The 20,306-nt window shown below is 38.3% G+C and overlaps 2 protein-coding genes across 5 annotated transcripts; both read right to left on the minus strand.

Annotated features, from left to right (window-relative positions):
- Positions 1 to 858: 858 nt before the first annotated feature.
- Positions 859 to 12,532, minus strand: dhfr (dihydrofolate reductase). 2 transcript variants are annotated; one of them, XM_058777693.1, is made up of 6 exons: positions 12,344 to 12,532; positions 11,850 to 11,899; positions 11,639 to 11,744; positions 11,417 to 11,543; positions 7,051 to 7,166; positions 859 to 1,519 (listed from the first exon to the last, which is right to left on the minus strand). In XM_058777693.1, exons 1-6 carry the CDS (start codon positions 12,433 to 12,435, stop codon positions 1,438 to 1,440), a joined length of 573 nt encoding a protein of 190 aa, XP_058633676.1. In that variant the 5' UTR covers positions 12,436 to 12,532; the 3' UTR covers positions 859 to 1,437. The 2 variants fall into 2 exon arrangements, with proteins under 2 accessions (XP_058633676.1, XP_058633677.1); XM_058777694.1 differs by lacking the exon at positions 11,850 to 11,899 and having other exon boundaries at positions 12,344 to 12,495.
- A 245-nt stretch (positions 12,533 to 12,777) lies between these two features.
- On the minus strand, positions 12,778 to 20,063 carry si:ch211-214j8.12 (uncharacterized protein LOC100000539 homolog). 3 transcript variants are annotated; one of them, XM_058776041.1, is made up of 7 exons: positions 19,935 to 20,039; positions 19,496 to 19,655; positions 19,304 to 19,364; positions 16,056 to 16,290; positions 15,802 to 15,968; positions 13,844 to 14,997; positions 12,778 to 13,739 (listed from the first exon to the last, which is right to left on the minus strand). In XM_058776041.1, the coding sequence occupies exons 4-7, from the start codon at positions 16,270 to 16,272 to the stop codon at positions 13,349 to 13,351; spliced, it is 1,929 nt and encodes a 642-aa protein (XP_058632024.1). In that variant the 5' UTR covers positions 16,273 to 16,290; positions 19,304 to 19,364; positions 19,496 to 19,655; positions 19,935 to 20,039; the 3' UTR covers positions 12,778 to 13,348. The 3 variants fall into 3 exon arrangements, with proteins under 3 accessions (XP_058632024.1, XP_058632025.1, XP_058632023.1); XM_058776042.1 differs by lacking the exon at positions 19,496 to 19,655 and having other exon boundaries at positions 19,935 to 20,063; XM_058776040.1 differs by lacking the exons at positions 19,304 to 19,364; positions 19,496 to 19,655; positions 19,935 to 20,039 and adding an exon at positions 16,716 to 16,898.
- Positions 20,064 to 20,306: the final 243 nt, after the last annotated feature.

A 20,306-nucleotide genomic window follows, 5' to 3' on the forward strand; every position in this document is an offset into this window, starting at 1 on the left:
CCCTACACATCCAGCGTCAGTAAGCGATTGCTCTATTATTCTCACATTGCGAAAGAGGGTTATTGAACTCATATGCTGAGATTGTGCGTAGATATTCATTTGTTTCTAACTCTGATGTCAACACGCTCACATGATCGTGACTCCTATGGTGCAGTTACATCATTATGACACATCTGTCTCGCCTTTGAGGCAGCAGTTCAGCTCCTGAGGGACGTGCAGGGTGTGTATTGATCCATTTGAGTGATGCAGTCACTATATATAAGCCTGTAACGATGGCACTAAAGAAAAGGACAATAATAAGGCTCCTAATGGAATAATAATGGACAAAAAGATGCTAACTTAAAATAAATGAATAAACAAGTCCACTGCCCTCCTTTACCTTTTGATCTGAAATGGCAACTCGCTTGCATAAAATAATTAAAATGCAAACGCTTCTCAAGTCTCTAGATACTGTTTGTACCCTGAAAAGAAATACAAGTGCTACTTAAGGTGCGTACAAGGTGCATGTGCTAGGTAATTGGAATTCCAGTCAGGTTTATTTCAGGCTAGTCGTAAACATTCGTAGTACATTAGGCTGACATATCAGCTTAAAAAGGTTTTGCCTGATTGCGGCATTTGGCTTTTTAAAATAGGGGTCATGAAGGAGTCTGTGTGGGTGAGAGAGAAAGTGCTAGCATTGTGACCCTTCTCTAAACTGTATGACAACCTTTGTCAATCAGCCAGTCTGAAGACCAAACACAACATGCATATTCATGAGAGCAGTCAGATCTTCAGGCTGGCTTAAGAGCAGACACTTCAGTTGCTATTGGATATGGAGATGAGCAGGTTGTCTTTTGCAGTTGGCAAGATGAAGAATAATTAAGTGGATAGCAGATGTGGAAAAGAAAATTTATTATCAAAATTAGGTACATTGTTTTCTGAATATTTGAAATGATAATCAAGGAACTAAACCTGATACTAATAAAATAAGATTATGGCAGTGAAATTGGGAAAACAACCGTTTTTGATTATTTAAAAAAAAATCACTGAGAAAAGGCCACAAATAAGCAGAAACCTAATGGTCAGCACTCTTGCAACATGTTGAGCTGTTGTGCTCATGGGAGATTGGATCCTATCAATTTCACCCTTTTACCCACCCTCTGTCTTCTCATGATTTTCTACTTTCCACCTTGTATATAAAGTTGCAAAGGCCACACATAAAACTTTAGAATAAAACCATTAAATAACATTTAAACTGTCCTAGAATCATTTTTATTACTAAGGAAAAGTGGCAAACAAATGATAGGGAGAAAAAGGGGTAATGGTGGTCAGGCAATTACAAAACTCTGATTTAAAAACCAGTCTCCCATTAAAAACTGCCACGCAAACATGTCAGAGCACTCGCAGTACCCGGCCAGGCCACTTCTCCGACCTTAGCATCATACTTAAAGGATCTTCTTAGTGGTCGGTGCTCTCATATACTTCAAATACATACTGAAGACCATTCTCCTCCTGCAAGCCGGTAGCTACACCTGGGAATCTGACCGGAAGGAAACGAGAGAGAAATAGAAGGAACAATAAGACATTACCCACACATTTCTATGGACTGATTTTACAAGCACACATTTCAACTAAGAACACAAGAAAAGATCACCTACAGTACAAAACATAATGCAGACACATACACAATTACATGCTTGTACTTTCATAAACTTTTATCCACTTTAGACTGGTATAGACTCTTGTTCATTGTGCCAATTAACTGTTGAAACCAATCAAATGAATCCGAGAACGCGAATAACAAAAGATCCATTTTGCTCTTTGTCAGATGAAGTGGCAGTGATGAACCTGTGTCAACATTCTGTGTGCATTTAACTTCTCTTTAAATGTTTATTGTGTGCCTGAGAGATGTGACATTTGGTGCGGCCCACCTTTGATGCTAGATGCCATTTTTACATAACAAGAGAGCTTTTTCTCCTCATTAATGTAACTCTCTTCACTATTCTCTCTGGATACACAATACAGAATATATCTGTTCCAGTGCCAGTAAATCCATTAATCCCACTTTATTCAAGGACATGACCAGACAAATATTCCTAAACATACAGTATCTCACAGAAGTGAGTACACCCCTCACATTTTTGTAAATATTTTATTATATCTTTTCATGTGACAACACTGAAGAAATGACACTTTGCTACAATGTAAAGTTGTGAGTGTACAGCTTGTATAACAGTGTAAATTTGCTGTCCCCTCAAAATAACTGAACACGCAGCCATTAATGTCTAAACCGCTGATCACAAAAGTGAGTACACCCCTAGGTAAAAATGTCCAAATTGGACCCAATTAGCCATTTTCTCTCCCCGGTGTCATGTGACTCAGTGTTACAAGGTCTCAGGTGTGAATGAGGAACAGGTGTGTTAAACTTGGTGTTATCGCTCTCACTCTCTCATACTGGTCACTGGAAGTTCAACATGGCACCTCATGGCAAAGAACTCTGAGGATCTGAAAAAAAGAATTGTTGCTCTACATAAAGATGGCGTAGGCTATAAGAAGATTGCCAAGACCCTGAAACTGAGCTGCAGCACGGTGGCCAAAACCATACAGCGGTTTAACAAGACAGGTTCCACTCAGAGCAGGCCTCGCCATGGTCGACCAAAGAAGTTGAGTGCACGTGCTCAGTGTCATATCCAGAGGTTGTGTTTGGGAAATAGACGTATGAGTGCTGCCAGCATTGCTGCAGAGGTTGAAGGGGTGGGGGGTCAGCCTGTCAGTGCTCAGACCATACGCCGTACACTACATCAAATTGGTCTGCATGGCTGTCGTCCCAGAAGGAAGCCTCTTCTAAAGATGATGCACAAGAAAGCCCGCAAACAGTTCGCTGAAGACAAGCAGACTAAGGACATGGATTACTGGACCCATGTCCTGTGGTCTGATGAGACCAAGATAAACTTATTTGGCTCAGATGGTGTCAAGCGTGTGTGGCGGCAACCAGGTGAGGAGTACAAAGACAAGTGTGCCTTGCCTACAGTCAAGCATGGTGGTGGGAGTGTCATGGTCTGGGGCTGCATGAGTGCAGCCGGCACTGGGGAGCTACAATTCATTGAGGGAACCATGAAAGCTTTCCTGTAGCTCAAATAGTAGAGCATGGCGCTAGCAATGCCAAGATCATGGGTTCGATTCCCAGGGAAAGCAAGAGCTGATAAAATGTAAAAACTGTAACTTGAATGCAATGTAAGTCGCTTTGGATAAAAGCGTCTGCTAAACGCATAAATGTAAATGTAAATGTAAATGAATGCCAACATGTACTGTGACATACTGAAGCAGAGCATGAGCCCCTCCCTTCTATTCCAACATGATAACGACCCCAAACACACCTCTAAGATGACCACTGCCTTGCTAAAGAAGCCGAGAGTAAAGGTAATGGACTGGCCAAGCATGTCTCCAGACCTAAACCCTATTGAGCATCTGTGGGACATCCTCAAACGGAAGGTGGAGGAGTGCAAGGTCTCTAACATCCACCAGCTCCGTGATGTCGTCATGGAGGAGTTATAGAGGACTCCAGTGGCAACCTGTGAAGCTCTGGTGAACTCCATGCCCAAGAGGGTTAAGGCAGTGCTGGAAAATAATGGTGGCCACCAAGGTTATTTGGTAAACGGAAACTGAAACTAAGACTAAAACTATTGGTTTAAAAGCGTGCTTGACGTGCGAGAACAACATGAGAGTGAGTTAACAGACACTGAATTAAAAGTTTTGGATGAGCTGACTATAGTGAATAGTCATTTTGTCACGCTTTGCGATTACTATGGTAACGTCCGCCTTGAGTCCATGACACAAGCACCGCCTTGACTGTATAAAACGCATCCAAAATGAGAGAAAGCGATAGCCACGCTGTGTTTTCACTGCTTGCTGTGTTGTGTAAAAGGGGCTTTAGAACTGGGATTGACTCCGTTGCTCATCTGAAGCACATGTGCGCTGGAACGGCTCGTCAAAGTAAAGTGCAAACATCATTTAAATCGCCATAATCGCATTTATTTTTGAGTAGTATGAGGTTTCAAACCATTTTAGATTGTTTATTCTTATTGTATACGTTCATAGAGGGAGACAGGACATACAGTAGTGTGCACCGGTGGCTCATATGTGCAAAAAATCCAACAAATGAATGCATTGAAAACACAGATGGGCAAAAGTTTACAGAGTGTCAATGACGATTGCAAAGAACATGCCTGCATCCCAATGTGCACACTGTCCATGCTAAATTCTATGTGATATTAGTCATTTTTAATACTATTTAGGGCAGATAGGGTGGATAGTATGCACATTGTGATGCAGGGCATGTTTCCTCAAATCCAGCACTGGAGGGCCATTGTCCTGCAGAATTTAGCTCCAACCCTGATAAATACTCAACTGCCTGATGATGTCTAGTAACTCTGAAAACCTTGATTAGCTTGTTGTTTGTAAAGTATTGGCATATTAAACAAGATTACATCTTTAATATGAATGAATATGAACACGAGGAATTAATAAATTGTATACACATAAGTTGCATTTTTTATTTTTTTATTTTCATTATTAAGAGGTTTGCACAAGAGTTAACTGTAAACTGAAAACATTCAACTTTGCTAAAATTAAATGTCTTGGTTTGGTCTACACTGGAAGTGTTCCATTAACTCTGTTAAACTATAATTACTAAAACTGAAACTAAAATATATAAAAACTAAATAGAAATGTGTTCACAAAATAAAAACTAAACTAAAACTAACAAAACCATTAATGAAACTAACTAAAACTAAACTGAAATGATAGGAAATTTGAAAACGATATTAAAATAAAAACTAATTTAAAAACTCAAAACTATAATATCCTTGGTGGCCACACAAAATATTGACACTTTGGGCCCAATTTGGACATTTTCACTTAGGGGTGTACTCACTTTTGTGGCCAGCGGTTTAGACATTAGTGGCTGCGTGTTCAGTTATTTTGAGGGGACAGCAAATTTACACTGTTATACAAGCTGTACACTCACTACTTTACATTGTAGCAAAGTGTCATTTCTTCAGTGTTGTCACATGAAAAGATATAATAAAATATTTACAAAAATGTGAGGGGTGTACTCAATTCTGTGAGATACTGTACGTACAAAAAAGGTTGTACCTAAAAAAAATGTATTTCAAAACTGAAGAGTTTTAGCTTTGGCAAATGGCCTTTTGAAGTTTAACACTAAAGTGAAAAATTAACATCGGTAACACTTTAGAATACTGTTCCATCGTTAATGAATAACTACACAAGAACAAATGGCTAATGCACTATTAACATTGCAGTAACTACTATTAACTAACAAGAAACTCTGATTAACGATTTATTAAGTAATAGCGCTAAGTTGAATCTGGTAGTTCACTATTAGCTAACCAATAACTACTATTTTTTTCATATATCCTGAGAACTCCTAAGAACTACTTTATTCAGGTTCATATTGTTGTGAATTATGCATAATGAATAATTAATTCTAAAATTAAGATCATGGTAACCCACTAGTAATGACTCAAGTAATACCAAATCCTTCTAAATGAACTACTAATTACTTGGATCAGTATTCTAAAGTGAAGATCATCATAACTTCCTAATATTGACTGATGTCATTGTGAGCTTTTGAGATATATGTAAGGTTTTGGATAGTAATGACTCAAGTGTTACTATATCCTTCTGAAGAAACTAATTATTTGGATCAGTATTCTAAAGTGAAGATCACGGTAACCCACAAGTAATGATTTAAGTGTTACCAAATCTAGCTAAATTAATTACTAACTGTCACGAATCTGGTCTGCACTTCCGTTCATTCGCCACCAGAGGTCACTCGCTCACCACATGGACTTTCACACCACACGTCACAATGGACTCCAATTCCCATCATCCAACACTGATCGCAGCTGTCACCAATCACTCATTGCACTAATCACACGCACACCTGATCCCACGCACACACTGATCACACACCTTATATAAACCCTGGACTTCGTTTCCCTCATTGTCGAGTATTGTATGCGTTTACCGCTCCCCTAGCCGTAGCTACTCTACAGAGCCATTGTTAGTATTCCTAGTCTGGCATTACCTGTTCTCCTGTTTATTTCTAACCCGTGTTTTCCTGGATTAACCCTTTCTGTGCCATTCCGTGTTTCTTTTCAGTTCCTGTATTGTTCTGAGTTTTTCACTCCCCTAGTGTTAGCTGCGATACGGAACATTTGTTGTTTTCTAGTCTGTGTTCCTAGTGTTTACCCCTGTCTCCCTGTTCGGACTCTGATCATTTCCCTTGCCTGGATTATAGCTCATGTACCTGGATTATCTCTCTGTCTAGCCCCTTTGGATACTGTTCGCTGTCGACCAACCTTTGCCTGCTTTAGGATTACTCTTTGTCTTGTCCCTGCCATACCTGTTTGCCATTGCTTGACCCTGCCTGTATTGATGACCATGCCTGTAAATAAAAGCTTGCATTTGGATCCGCATGTCTCACGTCTCGTCAGCCCCGTTACACTAACCAGGACCTTACAAAAACCTCAAAAGTTTACAATGACTTCAGTAATTACTAGGGAGTTATCACGATCTTCACTTTAGAATACTGATCCAAGTAATTAGTAGTTCATTTAGAAGGATTTGGTAATACTTGAGTCATTACTAGTGGGTTACCATGACCTTTACTTTAGAATGAATTATACATATTAATTATCAACCTGTATACAGTAGTTCTTGGGGAGGTATGAAAAAAATAATAGTTACTGATTAGCTAATAGTGAACTACCACATTGGACTAAGCACTATTACTTACTAATTCATTAATCAGAGTTGCTTGTTAGTTACTAGTAGTTACTAGAGTGCTAATATTGCATTACTCATGTGTTCTTGTGCAGAAAGTTCAAAACCACAGCATTTATTTGAGAGAAATCATCTGTAACATTATTAATGTTTTCACTGTCACTTTAATGCAGCTGAGCAGCTGCCTTCAAGAACTGCAATGCTAAACTCTCTTTACATAGACGTATGTGATGTAAGCATACAAACAACTGTATGTGCACTCACTCGGGCAAGAGCTTGTAGTTGTCCATGTTAATGTCAGGTATGAATGTGTCACAGTCAAACTGCTTGAGGACCCGTGTTACAAAAAGACGCCTGGGACCAGAACTCACCATCACCTCCTGAAGAACAGCACAACATTCACAAAGTGATTACAGTGTACAAGATATTAACAGAATGAGGAGGAAGGAGTATGGAGGGAGTCTTTTGTACATTTTGCCTTGAGGCAGTTTCCATAACAACTGATTATACAAAGATCCAACTAAACTGCGCTATAACTGAGATACAACTGATGTATAGGTGGGTGTATAATTTATATTGTTGCATGCATATAACTGGTGAAAGAGCCCATTTTACCCTCAAATTAGGAACTATCAAACCACATTACAAAAACAATAATTAATTTCATAAATCATTTGTATGATGGGTCTTAAATTTTAAAAACTAAGTTGCAAAAAAAATATTTTAATGTATTCAGATAGGAAGAAATAAATAGACATGGAACTGATCAAAAGCCATACAATTTTGTGTGTGTGTGTGTGTGTGTACACAATCCGAATTCCCGGAAATGTTGGAACGTTATTTGGAATGTAAATTTATTTTTACAGATGTCCTTATGAGAAACAATAACCGTCCGAATCGGGCTTTAGAGAGGCAGAGTCTCTCAGAAGTAAAGATGGGCAGAGGCTCTCCAAACTGAAAGTGCGCGTAAAAAGATTGTGGAATACTTTTTGGCAAATTGCAAAGGCTTTACCGTGCATAACATCATCAAAAGATTCTGAGAAACTGGAGAAATCTCTGTGCGGAAGCGACAAGGCCAAAGACCTTTGCTGGATGCCCGTGGTCTTCGGGCCCTCAGATGACACTGCATCACTAATTGGCATCATTCTGTCATTGACATTACTAAATGGGCCCAGGAATACTTCCAGAAACCACTGTCGGTAAACACAATCTGCTGTGCCATCTGCAGATGCCAACTAAAGCTCCATCACGCAAAAAGGAAGCCATGTGAGAACATGGTCCAGAAGTGCCGTTGTGTCCTGTGGGTCAAGGCTCATTTAAAATGGACTGTTTCAAAGTGGAAAAAGTGTTCTATAGTCAGACGAGTCCAAATTTGACATTCTTGTTGGAAATCATGGATGCCGTGTCCTCCGGCTAAAGAGGAGGGAGACCTTCCAGCGTGTCATCAGTGTTCAGTTCAAAAGCCAGCATCTCTGATGGTATGGGGGTGCATAAGTGCATACGGTATGGGCAGCTTGCATGTTTTGGTAGGCAATATGAATGCTGAAAGGTATATAAAGGTTTTAGAGCAACATATGCTCTCCTCCAGACGACGTCTATTTGAGGGAAGGCCTTGTGTATTTCAGGACAATGCAAAAGCACATACTGCAGCCATTAAAACAGCATGGCTTCATAGCAGAAGAGTCCAGGTGCTGAATTGGCCTGCCTGCAGTCCAGGGGCCCGTTTTAATAAGGAGGTTCAACCAACTCTGAGTTTAAACCTGAACTCAAGAGTTGACTTACTCTGAGATGGGAAACTCTTGAGTTTTCGGTTACAGAACAGCTGAACTGAGTTAGTTTACTCAACTCTAAGTAGGCTGACAATGAGTTAAGCGCGTGCACCATGACTATGAAAAGTCATGATCAGCGGAGCGCCGAAATTACAATTCACCATGGCAACAGCTCCCGCCAAAAAGACGTCAGCGCGCGTACTTCCGTCAATGTGTAACTTTAATTCTTAATAACTGTCAATAACTTAATAACTGTTATAATATCAGAGGTGAAAACTGTAAATTAGTTTTCAACAAGACAGAAAAAAGAAACAAGAACGTGGCAGCAGCTAAAAATGAAGTATAAAAACACAATTCATTCAAGGTAAAGCTTTAAGCATGAAAGGTTCATGGGTGTGGGCTAAATTAATTTACAAACATTTGACATTAAATATCATTCGCTGTCCATTTCAATGCGCTGCAGCTTTTTCCACATAGTCTAACACTCTTTTCACATAATTAAATATTCTCTAATACAACCCGTTACATTTCTTAATTAATAAAATTAACTGCTGACTTGTCTACAGCAAGAAGGCAGAGGGAGAACCTGCACCAGAACCACTGACAGATGAAGAGGAGACGGTCAAGTATTGGAAGATTTCTAAAATCCAAAAGTAAAAAGAATAACTTTTGCTTTTGTATTAGGAAATAAAGAGGACCAAAAATTTTTGAATAATTTGTTTGTTTAACAGCTGTGATGGTTACGGCTCGTACTACCCCTCCATCTGGCATCCTTCCATTCCATACAGTAATCAGTTTCATTTTCAGAAGGTGAGATGGTGGGGATATGCTTGTCATCAATGCATCCAACCACACTGAAAATCCTGAAGGAAATTCTGATTATTGGGTTACTTCCAGACGTCACAGAAAGATGTTATCAAGTGAACGTCATTTATCAGATTAGCCTAATTTAAACCGATTTTTACACCACTGACTTACAGTCCTGTGAAACCTCTCTTTGATGGATTTGTGCCCAGGAAAAAATTCTCAGAATGAGTGTGAGAGGGATGCACTTTCCTCAAAATCTGCATACAGCGGACTTATAATGTGCTCTGTATCTCTGTCTTAAAGTGTATTTTTCTTATTTTGCAAATTATCTTCCAATGGGGTAAGAAATTAAAAATATTCTTGTTTCCGTTTGCATTAAGATTATTTTTCTTACCCTATGGCGGACAATTTTACTTGTTTTATGTAATATGCACTTAAAAGGAAAATCCCCCAGGAAACAAGACTAAATATGGACCATTTTTCATATATAAAATGCATAAAGAATTTTTAGATATTTGCACTTGAAATAAGACAAAAATACTCAGTAAGAAAACAATTTTGCAGCGTGAATGAATGAATAAGGTATTAAACTTCGCTAACACTATAAAAAGGGGGAGGAGACGGAAAGAAACTCCGGGTTTACTGAAGAAAACCTGCTCCCGACCAGGGGTGCGTTTCCCGAACAACCTTGTAACTCGCTGATTAACCACCATAGGACGATACATTGTTTTGGAAACGAACTAGTTAGTCACGACTGTTTCCCGAAAACGGTCGCATGTCCGTCATTTGAACCACATTGGTTCAGCAACATGGGACCATTGTTAATGACGTCACACGCATGTGATGGAGGAATAACTTATGCTATTTAACTGATTAGAGATCTCTAAGATGCTACTGTATTGCACCTACTGACTAATTTACTATTTTTTTGTTCCCTGTCATTGTGCTTTATTTGATGTTTGATTAATCGCAGGTTCCCTCATACGTCATACTCCGGGGATTCCTTAGGTATTTGTACATGCGCACTTTTGGTGATTACCAAAATGGTGATTACAAAGGACGCGCAAAAATATATAATTAAAATGCATTTTATATTTAGATAGAATGGAAGATACAGATAGTACTGCAGGTTAGCTTGCTTGTTGTGCCCAAGAGCATATTTATTTAAGCCCATATATCTTATTAACAAGAAACTATGCTTCTAACCACAGGTCGAGAGCTGCAGTTCCAACCACGTAAGTTTGTGACGCTGAATGAGAACGTTCGTTTGAACTATGGTTTCGGGAAACACCAAATCATTGAACTATGCTGGTAACGACGGAACTTGCGACCATAGTTGGCTAACGATGCTTTTGGGAAACGCACCCCAGGTTAGGTTCACAGAGTAAGTTACCTCTCTTTCAGAAACGGCTTGACTTACCCTGCTTTCTTTGGTTTGACAAACCTCCCATTTTGAAACGGAAAACCCAGAGTTTCCCTCATTTCAGGGTTAACATACTCCGAGTTTTCACTTAATCTCCTTTCTGACACGGGCCCCAGATCTTTCACCTATAGAGAACATTTGGCGCATCATTAAACGACAAATACGTCAAAGACGACCACGAACTCTTCAGCAGATGGAAACCTATATCAGGCAAGAATGGGACCAAATTCCAAAACCAAAACTCCAGAAACTCATAACCTTGATGCCCAGACGTCTTCAAACTGTTTTGAAAAGAAGAGGAGATACTACACCATGGTAAACATGCCCCCATCCCAGCTCATTAGCTCATTTTGTGCATAAAATTGTAAAATTTCTCAGTTTAAACATTTATGTGATCTATGTTCTATTTTGAATAAAATATTAGATCATGTGATTTGAAATTCTTTTAGTTTTCATTTTATTTAAATTTAAAAAAACGTCCCAACATTTCCGGAATTCGGGTTGTCTATGTATGTATGTGTATCAATGACTGTTATAAGAGATTTAATGCATATTCAGCATATGTTTATACTTCCATAACATTTCTCTGAATTTCTCAATATATATGACAGGCTTTCTTAATTTTACCAACCTTGTACAGAGCGCTTCCACCAATTATCCAAACCTGGTCCACTTGTTTTTCGAGCTCGCTGCTGTCTAACAGATGGAGAGCTGAACTGAAGTCTGAAGCAAGGTAGTGAGCTCCCTCTGGGGCTGTCCTGTGTTGTGAGTGATAGAAACAGGCACTTGACTTTTATACAGGATAGTGATTTAATACAAGATGACAAAATTGTAAACATTAAAAGAGGATTACTTGAGCTCTCTGCTGAGAACAATGTTGATCCTGTTCTTTAGTGGTCTGTTTGCAGCAGGAATAGAGAACCAAGTCTTTCTGCCCATCAGGACCACATTCTTTTTACCTGTCAAATGACACAAAGACTGTATGATTTGGTTTAAAAATTTAATAAATTCTGAGCAAACACATAAAATATGACAAAAATAAGACAATGTAAGCACAGCATTACCCTCAACTAACGGGGTCATGGTCATCTTCTGAAAGTGCTTGAATTCATTACTAAAAAGATAAGAAAGAGTCAAAGCGACTGGTTGGGATACATTAAAAAGTTTAGGAATATGTCAGAGATTTTTTTATAGTAGTGTGGGTGGGTTTTGTTGTCACGGTGGAAATGTGCTGAATATTGTTATTTACCAACGGACACCAGGATAAAGGTCAAACCGTGCTATCATAAAAAAATACTCGATCTTAGGTAACTTATCATTACAACCTCAGCTAATATTCTTCCTTATACCATTCTTTCTTCATGTTTAGTAAGATGCTTTTACTTTATTCACTTGTGAATAATCATTCGATTTGCACAACTGCAAACGTTACAACTTATAGCTGTTGCGAAATACAAAACTCATGACACAGGGCACTATAAACTACTAACACCTCTTATATTATTGAATCAATGTATCAGAGCATTAGCTGGAGATTTAGCAACAAATTCGAGCTCACCTTAGTCTTACTGGATGCCAAGGCAGATTTCCATTTTTCCCTATTCCCATGTCTGGACAAACAGCTACAATACAGTTGAGTATTCGAGACATAACTGCCCTGAATGTAATAAACAAATTACACTTTGTCTAGCACGCGCCACTGTCTTCCTCCCGCCAGCGAATTTACGAATAAGTACGTCAAACGCTTGGCTCATGAATATGAATTACGTTATAGGACGCTGATGAACTGATTTGCTGTAAATTCGCGCTAGTAACTGGCCAATGAGCATATATTATTATTGTGAAATCTTCGCGCCAATGTGAAAGGAGCCAATGAAGAAAGAGTGCAGTACACAAACAGAAAGCAGCATATAGATCAAATTTCAATGTATGTAAAGTATAAAATCAGTAGTGGATAGACAAATATATAAACTCAACACAATTGTAGAGAGTACAAGATTTTATTGATATGCGTGTTATTATTATTGTTTGCTAAATAATATTCTATTGCACCAACACTTTTACCAGCAATATTAAAACAGCAGATGGTTTAAAGGTTGTGATAAAATAAAAAATTAAAAAGTGCATTTACTTTTGCATAGAAACAGCAGTTATTTTAATATAAGAAAGTGCATGGCACTTTTTTTCTAAAAAAAAAAAAAAAATCTTTTTAAAAACAAAACTTTATGGGTTCAGAAATACAGACTGTTGTGGTAAACATAATTCTAAATCTCAGGCCATGTGGATATATGGATAGAAAATTACAATGGAAATTTACAAATCTGATTAGGAGCAGTGCATTGTAATTTTGGTTAATCATATTAGTTTTATCTTTGTATCAGCAACAAATATATTTTCCAGTTTCATAGAATATGTAATTACATTACATTTATCTTTTTTTGTAATACCTGTATAAAACAGTAAAATTATAGATGCCAGTGAAAGCCAAAAATATAAATCAACAAAATCACATAGTGACATACAAATCATTTTCAATCTCAGCATGGCCTTTTCTTTCCCCAGCTCAAGTCCATGTAATTTGTAGCGTATGGCGCCTCCTTTTGGCTTTGCATTGTAACTTTGTGATATTGCTCAAAGTCAATGCCCAGCAGCCACTCAAATCCAAATGAGACAAGCGCCTACATGTGTTTACAATATGTATTACTGTCTCCATAGAGATATCTGAGCGGTTCAGGCTAGCAGATCTGAGGCAGTGCAGTGGGGGACTGTCTAGGGCTCCGAGGGGTTTGGCCGGATGATTCAGGACAAGTTTGAACACAGGGTCCAGTTGACAAGGAACAGCGATTAGTGAGAGCTTCTGCAGGAGTGAAGCTCCTCTAAGTAGTGCCCACAGCACTCCCTTCAGAGACCTCCAACACAATGCAGGCTTCATTTGTCGTTCATCCAGGGAAAAACTGTTGGGACACATTTCAGAAAACAGTAAACAAACAGCACATTTGATTGTAATGGGAAAGTGCATCAGCATAAAGTTTAGCAAGAATGACTTAATTTGACTTGCTTTAGTGTTAAAGAGCGGAGGTGTGGAATGCATGGCAGATTAGAAAGAAGGCCTTCGTCTTCACCCTCCTCCTCCTCATCTCCATTCAAATTATTCCTGGGTGGGTCTAAATAAACAGTGAGAGAAGTGAGTCTGGGACAGGTACGAATGAGCTCCAGAAGAGGAATATGTCCATCAGCTTTGATGCCTTCCAAGGTGAGTGAAAGCAGATGTGAGCCTGCGGCTTTAAGTGCTGGAACCAGTTCAGACAGAAGACCAGCAAACTGTAGAGAAAGACAGCACAGCTGTCCAGAAAACCTACCAAGTCCTCTGGCTAAAACTGCTGCCTGTTCAAAGCTGTCAACATTATCATCCACATTGCTCTGGAGACAGTCCAAAGACAGGACACGCAGTTCAGGGCAGACCTTCCCTACCGCCTCTAAAGTATCCAGAGACGGTCCTTGTACATCCCTGAGGGATGTTGTCACACTATCCCTTCCATTACAAGCTCTACTTCTACATCTATCTTTTTCACAACCTTCTCCTGAATTCCTTGTCCATTCATTTATATCAGTACTATCACTAGCATCTGTCTGACTCTCCTCTAATGATAAACATTCATCTATTTTTCCTTCCAAAGTAAAACTTTCCTCTCTATCTGCACACAGTAAAATGCTGTCTTTTAAGTGGTCTTCCTGTGTTCGCTTCGCCCACATGTCTTTGAGAAGCGGCACACCTTCTCGTCTAGTAAACTCCTCAGTCACCTCAAACTGCTTGTTCTGTATGAGAGCACAAGCCTGTCCCAATCCCTCCATTGCCAACCTCTGAAGACCAGGTAAGCTGAGCAGGAGAAACGCAACTGCAGCTACTGCATCTCTCTCATTTTCTGCTAAACCGATATCCAGAGCTAGCAGGCTGCTGATGTTTGTGGGTTGATGTTTGATGGGTTCATGGTAGGCCAGAGGGAGCAGGCCTGCAGGGGTGAGGTGAAGGCAACGGGACACGTCCAAGTGTTTCAGTTTGGGGCACTGTCGGCAGACCACTGATATCACTCTCTGATCACACAGGGTTCCAGCCAGGGAGAGGGAACGAAGATGACTTTGGCTGCCCGGGAGCTCACACAGCACTGATGCAGATATATTCTGTGCGCCACTAAGATCCAGAGACTGAAGATTCTGTGCAAGAAAGAGACAAAAGAGTGAACATAACTATAGTGAGAGCTTTGTGTGTACTGACAACAGGCAAGACTAACAACATTCACATGCATATTATTAAAATGTTTGCAAGGCAGCATTTTACTGACATTCCGCAAACATTCTGGTTAAAATATTAAGCATCACACCTGTTTTCAGTATTAATAACAATAGTCAGAAATGTTTCTTGAGCACCAAATCAGCATATTAAAATATAATGTGACTGAAGACTAGAGTAATATTTTTTTATTTTTTTGATAAATAAATGCAACTTTGGTGAGCATAAGAGACTTCTTTCAAAAACATAAAAACCAACCCAAACTTTTAAACAATATGTATACATTTTTATTATATTAATAGTATATTATATTTGACTATTTACTAATAATTTTATTATTATTATTTCATGATTATTTTTATTGTATTAAAAGTATTCTTTTTGTAGTTTTGTCACATTAAAAGTAAAACATTATGGCTTCCACTGCACAATAACTAAAAATTTTCATTGCTACTGACTGAAAACAAGATGTGTGACAACAGTATTTTATTTACCATGGCTTACCTAAAAAAATGTTTAATTCTATTATTATGCTGCTTTGTAGGCACTGCTAAACTGATGGAAATTTGGAAGTAATTGCCGTATCTGGTATTTGCGGTCTGATATGGGTAACTTTAAATTTAGTTCACTGAAGCCTTACAAGCACATCTGTATGTTTAAACAAACGGTGGGCAAATACGAAATATACTAAAGTTAGAAAGGTGTGTGTGTGTGTGTGTGTGTTTAACCTGACAGCGTATCTGGATAAGGGAGCAGAGGTTGGCATTGACAAGGCTGCAGACTGATGTGAGGGACAAACAGCTCAGCTGCGGGAGGAGAAGGAGATGCAGGGCAGCACGTGTCAACAAATTACGTGAGGACAGGATGCACAACAGCTCTTCCAACAACTCACCAGCTAAAAGAGAAACACACAGATAACACTCACTTAACTACACATGTACAAGCCACACATGTACTCAAGTTGTTTATTTGCAGTTCTCACGTAATGAGCTGAAGGGACCCATGACGTATCTGAAGAAATACTGGTCCATGTATTTTTGGGTATAATCTTTTGCCCACATCTCTTTCATGTTCTCAGCTAGGCTTTGAAGACAAAGGCCAATCAGTGTGGATGGTCCATCCTCATCCTCAGTCCATTCATTCTTCTGTTTTTTCTTCCTCTGACCTTCCCTCTCAAATTGCCGCCGGAACAAGGGCATATTTCACCCTGACAGTTACTGACAGATGAAGACAATAAATGAATTTATCATGAAATAAAGCAGAATGGTCTTATTGAGCCACACCTCACATGTACAGAGCTGTGCTCAATGTATAGTTATTTTTAAAATAGTGTAATACTTATAAATGTAGGAGAAAACCTATTTAAAAATACATTATTGACCAAAATACAGACTGAGTAAATAGTTAACAGCAAGTGAACTCTATGTCAGGTCTTAACTGAAAATATCAGTGTTATACAAAAGTAACTAATAGTTACTAAAAACAGGTCTTAACAACAGTTTGAAGATCCGTTTTGTGCTTCTTTGTAAAGACATTACCTTATTTTCAGTCTAAACACAAGTCCATACGTTTGATCGATTCATAAATATATTACTGAGGCTGGAACAAAGAGAAATCACTGAATATATGCAATGTCACTTACAGATGAACTAGTGCAACGCGACACCAAACACTTCCCTCGCTCCAGCAACAGCGTGTATTTTTACAGGTTTGTCAGATTCAGCAGTTTTGTATGAGACTTCAGGGTTATTAGCAGAAAGTATAGTTTCTATTTGTCTTCCCTCCGTTTGTAGAGTAAACTAGCGCTTCCGAATAGCATGAACGCCACCTAGTGATTTGGAGATCACTTGTGTTGCACTAGTCGTTTAATGAAATACACAAAAGTAGAAATAAAGTTTATTATTTCCCCTATATATACAGGTGCTGGTCATATAATTAGAATATCATCAAAAAGTTGATTTATTTCACTAATTCCATTCAAAAAGTGAAATTTGTATATTATATTCATTCATTACACACAGACTGATATATTTCAAATGTTTATTTCTTTTAATTTTGATGATTAGAGCTTACAGCTCATGAAAGTCAAAAATCAGTATCTCAAAATATTAGAATATTTACATTTGAGTTTGAATAAATGACCATCCCTACAGTATAAATTCTGGGTATCTCTTGTTCTTTGAAACCGCAATAATGGGGAAGACTGCTGACTTGGCAATGATCCAGAAGACGAACATTGACACCCTCCACAAAGAGGGTAAGTCACAGAAGGTCATTACTGAAGGTGTGGCTGTTTACAGAGTGCTGTATCAAAGCATATTAAATGCAAAGTTGACTGGAAGGAAGAATTTGGGTAGGAAAAGGTGCACAAGCAACAGAGATGACCGCAAGCTTGAGAATACAGTCAAGCAAAGCCGATTCAAACACTTGGGAGAGCTTCACAAGGAGTGAACTGAAGCTGGAGTCAGTGCATCAAGAGTCACCACGCTCAGACGTCTTCAGGAAAAGGGCTGCCAAGCCACTTCTGAACCAGAGACAACGTCAGCAGCATCTTACCTGGGCTGTGGAGAAAAAGAACTGGACTGTTGCTCAGTGGTCCAAAGTCCTCTTTTCAGATGAAAGTAAATTTTACATTTCATTTGGAAATCAAGGTCCCAGAGTCTGAAGGAAGAGTGGAGAGGCACAGAATCCATGTTGCTTGAAGTCCAGTGTGAAGTTTCCACAGTCAGTGATGATTTGGGCTGCCATGTCATCTGCTGGTGTTGGTCCACTGTGTTTTCTGAAGTCCACAGTCAACACAGCCATCTACCAGGACGTTTTAGAGCACTTCATGCTTCCTTCTGTTGACAAGCTTTATGGAGATGCTGATTTCATTTTCCAGCAGGACTTGGCACCTGCCCACACTGCCAAAGGTACCAAAAGCTGGTTCAATGACCATAGTGTTACTGTGCTTGATTGGCCAGCAAACTCGCCTGTATATAATCTCGATACCATAGAGCCCCCCCCCATAACAAATCCCAATTTAACCCCTGGTAATAGGCTATATGGGAAAATTAAACTGTATATAAATAAGGGGTAGTTAATGCATACATTTTTTTCTGTCAATAGGATTCAAATTTAAATTTGAATTAATTCAGTGTATTACCTTTGTAACTTATTTTAGGGGTTTAATAAGTTTATTGGTGTTATTGTTATTTATAGAACCGGGCAAAGATGTCAGGGGCTAGTCACTGTGCAAAAAGAGCTGCTGCAGGTCACCTGACCATCTGTGGAAACGGATTTTAATCAATTCAATAACTCTGTTTTTCTATAGTAGTGTGTGTGGGTTTTGCGCTCATGGGGGAAATGTGCTTAATGTTGTTATTTACCAATGGACTCCAAGACAAAGCTTTTAATTAAAGATCTGTGCAATCATAAAATATTCCTCCTCAGCTAATATTCTTCCCTCTACCATTTTTCCTTAATATGTTTTTATAAGATGTTTTATTTTATACATTTGTGAATAGTTATTTGAATAGTCATTGGATTTATATAACTGTAAACATGTTACAAATTATAGCTGCTAAAAAATACAAAACACACAGGGCACAAGAAAAAATCACCTCTTATATTATTGAATCAATATATCAAAGCATGAGCTGGAGATTTAGAAATAAACACTCTGGCCTTGATCGAACATGACAGTAAAGACTTTATATTGTTACAAAAAATTCTACTTCAAATAAATGCTGTCATTTTGAACTTTCTCTTCATCAAAGAATCCTGGAAAAATGCATCACCGTTTTTTGAGCACCAAATCAGCATATTTCTGAATGACCATGTGACACTGAAGGCTGGAGTAAAGTTTTAAACTGTAACATTTCACAATATTACTGTTTTACTGTATTTTCAAATCAAATAAATGCAACTTTATGTTTTTGAAAGAAGTTCAAGGACTAATCGTTCTCTAATTCATCTATCATTCATTACTTTCATATATTTATCATCTTTTTTTCATATATATTATTATCTGTTTTGTCACATTTAATCTAACATTAAAGCTGAAAAATATTCTGATTGTTTAGCATTCAAATTTTAATGTTATTTTACTGAATTATATATTTTCTTTATCTTTCTTGCACATAATTAAACAATTAAAGAAGGCTTCCACTGCACAATGATTGTGATAAATTGTGTGTTCAACCAATTCAAAAGATGTGTAACAACAGTATTTTATTTACTAAAGCTTACCTAAAAATTAAAACACTGAGAGAGGACAGGATGCACAACAGCTCTCCCAACAACTCACCAGCTGAAAGAGAAACATAAATATTTTAATAAACGCATATCTACACATGTACAAGTCACAAATGTACAATTATGTTGCAGTACTCAAGTAATGAGCTGAAAGGACCCATGACGTATCTGAAAAAATACTGGTACATGTATTTTTGGGCATAATCTTTTGCCCACAGACAAACGCCAATCAGTGTGAATGGTTCGTCCTCAGTCCATTCATTCTTCCATTTTTTTTCCTCTGACATACCCTCTCCGGTGTGTGCTGGAGTTGCTGGAATAAGGGCATATTTCACCCTGACAGTTACTGACAGAGATAAAGACAATAAATGCGTTTATCATTACAAAAAGGAGAACTGCCCTCTGGAGCCACACCTCACCTGTACAGATTCTAGTTTAATAATTATAATAATTATAGGCAAAAACCTATTTGAAAATACATAATTGAACAAAATACACACTAAGTAATTAAAACAGCAAGTTTACTAAATGTAAATAGTACATTTTAAATTAAATTTACTAAAAAAAAAAAGGTCTTACAGTTTGAAGATCAGTTTTGTGCTTCTTTGCAAAGTCATTAACGTACCTTATTTTCAGTCCCAGAAGACACCACACACTATAGGAGCAAAATCTAGGATTTTTTCCCCCCTCATGTTTGTGATCTCTCACATTTTGAAGATCTTCTAAGATTTAAAAAATCTTTTAGTGTGTACCCAGCATACGTGTAAACTAGCACTTCTGTATAGCACGAGCTCCACCTAGTGATTTGGAGATGACTTATGTTGCACTGGTGACTATTGGATTGATGAAACACACAAAAGTAGGAGATAAGCAAGCTATTTGGATCATGCTTGGACACCGTATTTATTTTCTATTCAGTGTTGTTTCGATATTATTATGTTTTTTTCCTCTCCCTCTAGATATTCTGCCGATGTCTGTTTATAGGCTACACATACAA

Source organism: Onychostoma macrolepis, chromosome 05 (assembly GCF_012432095.1).
Source record: "Onychostoma macrolepis isolate SWU-2019 chromosome 05, ASM1243209v1, whole genome shotgun sequence".
Taxonomy (NCBI): Eukaryota; Metazoa; Chordata; class Actinopteri; order Cypriniformes; family Cyprinidae; genus Onychostoma; species Onychostoma macrolepis.

Coding starts and splice junctions, on each gene's coding strand:
- dhfr (XM_058777693.1), bottom strand. CDS start 12,435: ATGTCTCGAATACTCAACTGTATTGTAGCTGTTTGTCCAGACATGGGA. Junction 11,544..11,638: donor GTTCTCAGCAGAGAGCTCAA/GTAATCCTCTTT, acceptor CTCACAACACAG/GACAGCCCCAGAGGGAGCTC. Junction 7,167..11,416: donor GTGGAAGCGCTCTGTACAAG/GTTGGTAAAATT, acceptor GCTGTTCTTCAG/GAGGTGATGGTGAGTTCTGG.
- si:ch211-214j8.12 (XM_058776042.1), bottom strand. CDS start 16,272: ATGCCCTTGTTCCGGCGGCAATTTGAGAGGGAAGGTCAGAGGAAGAAA. Junction 15,969..16,055: donor GGGTCCCTTCAGCTCATTAC/GTGAGAACTGCA, acceptor TTTCTCTTTTAG/CTGGTGAGTTGTTGGAAGAG. Junction 14,998..15,801: donor TTATCCAGATACGCTGTCAG/GTTAAACACACA, acceptor TTTCTTGCACAG/AATCTTCAGTCTCTGGATCT.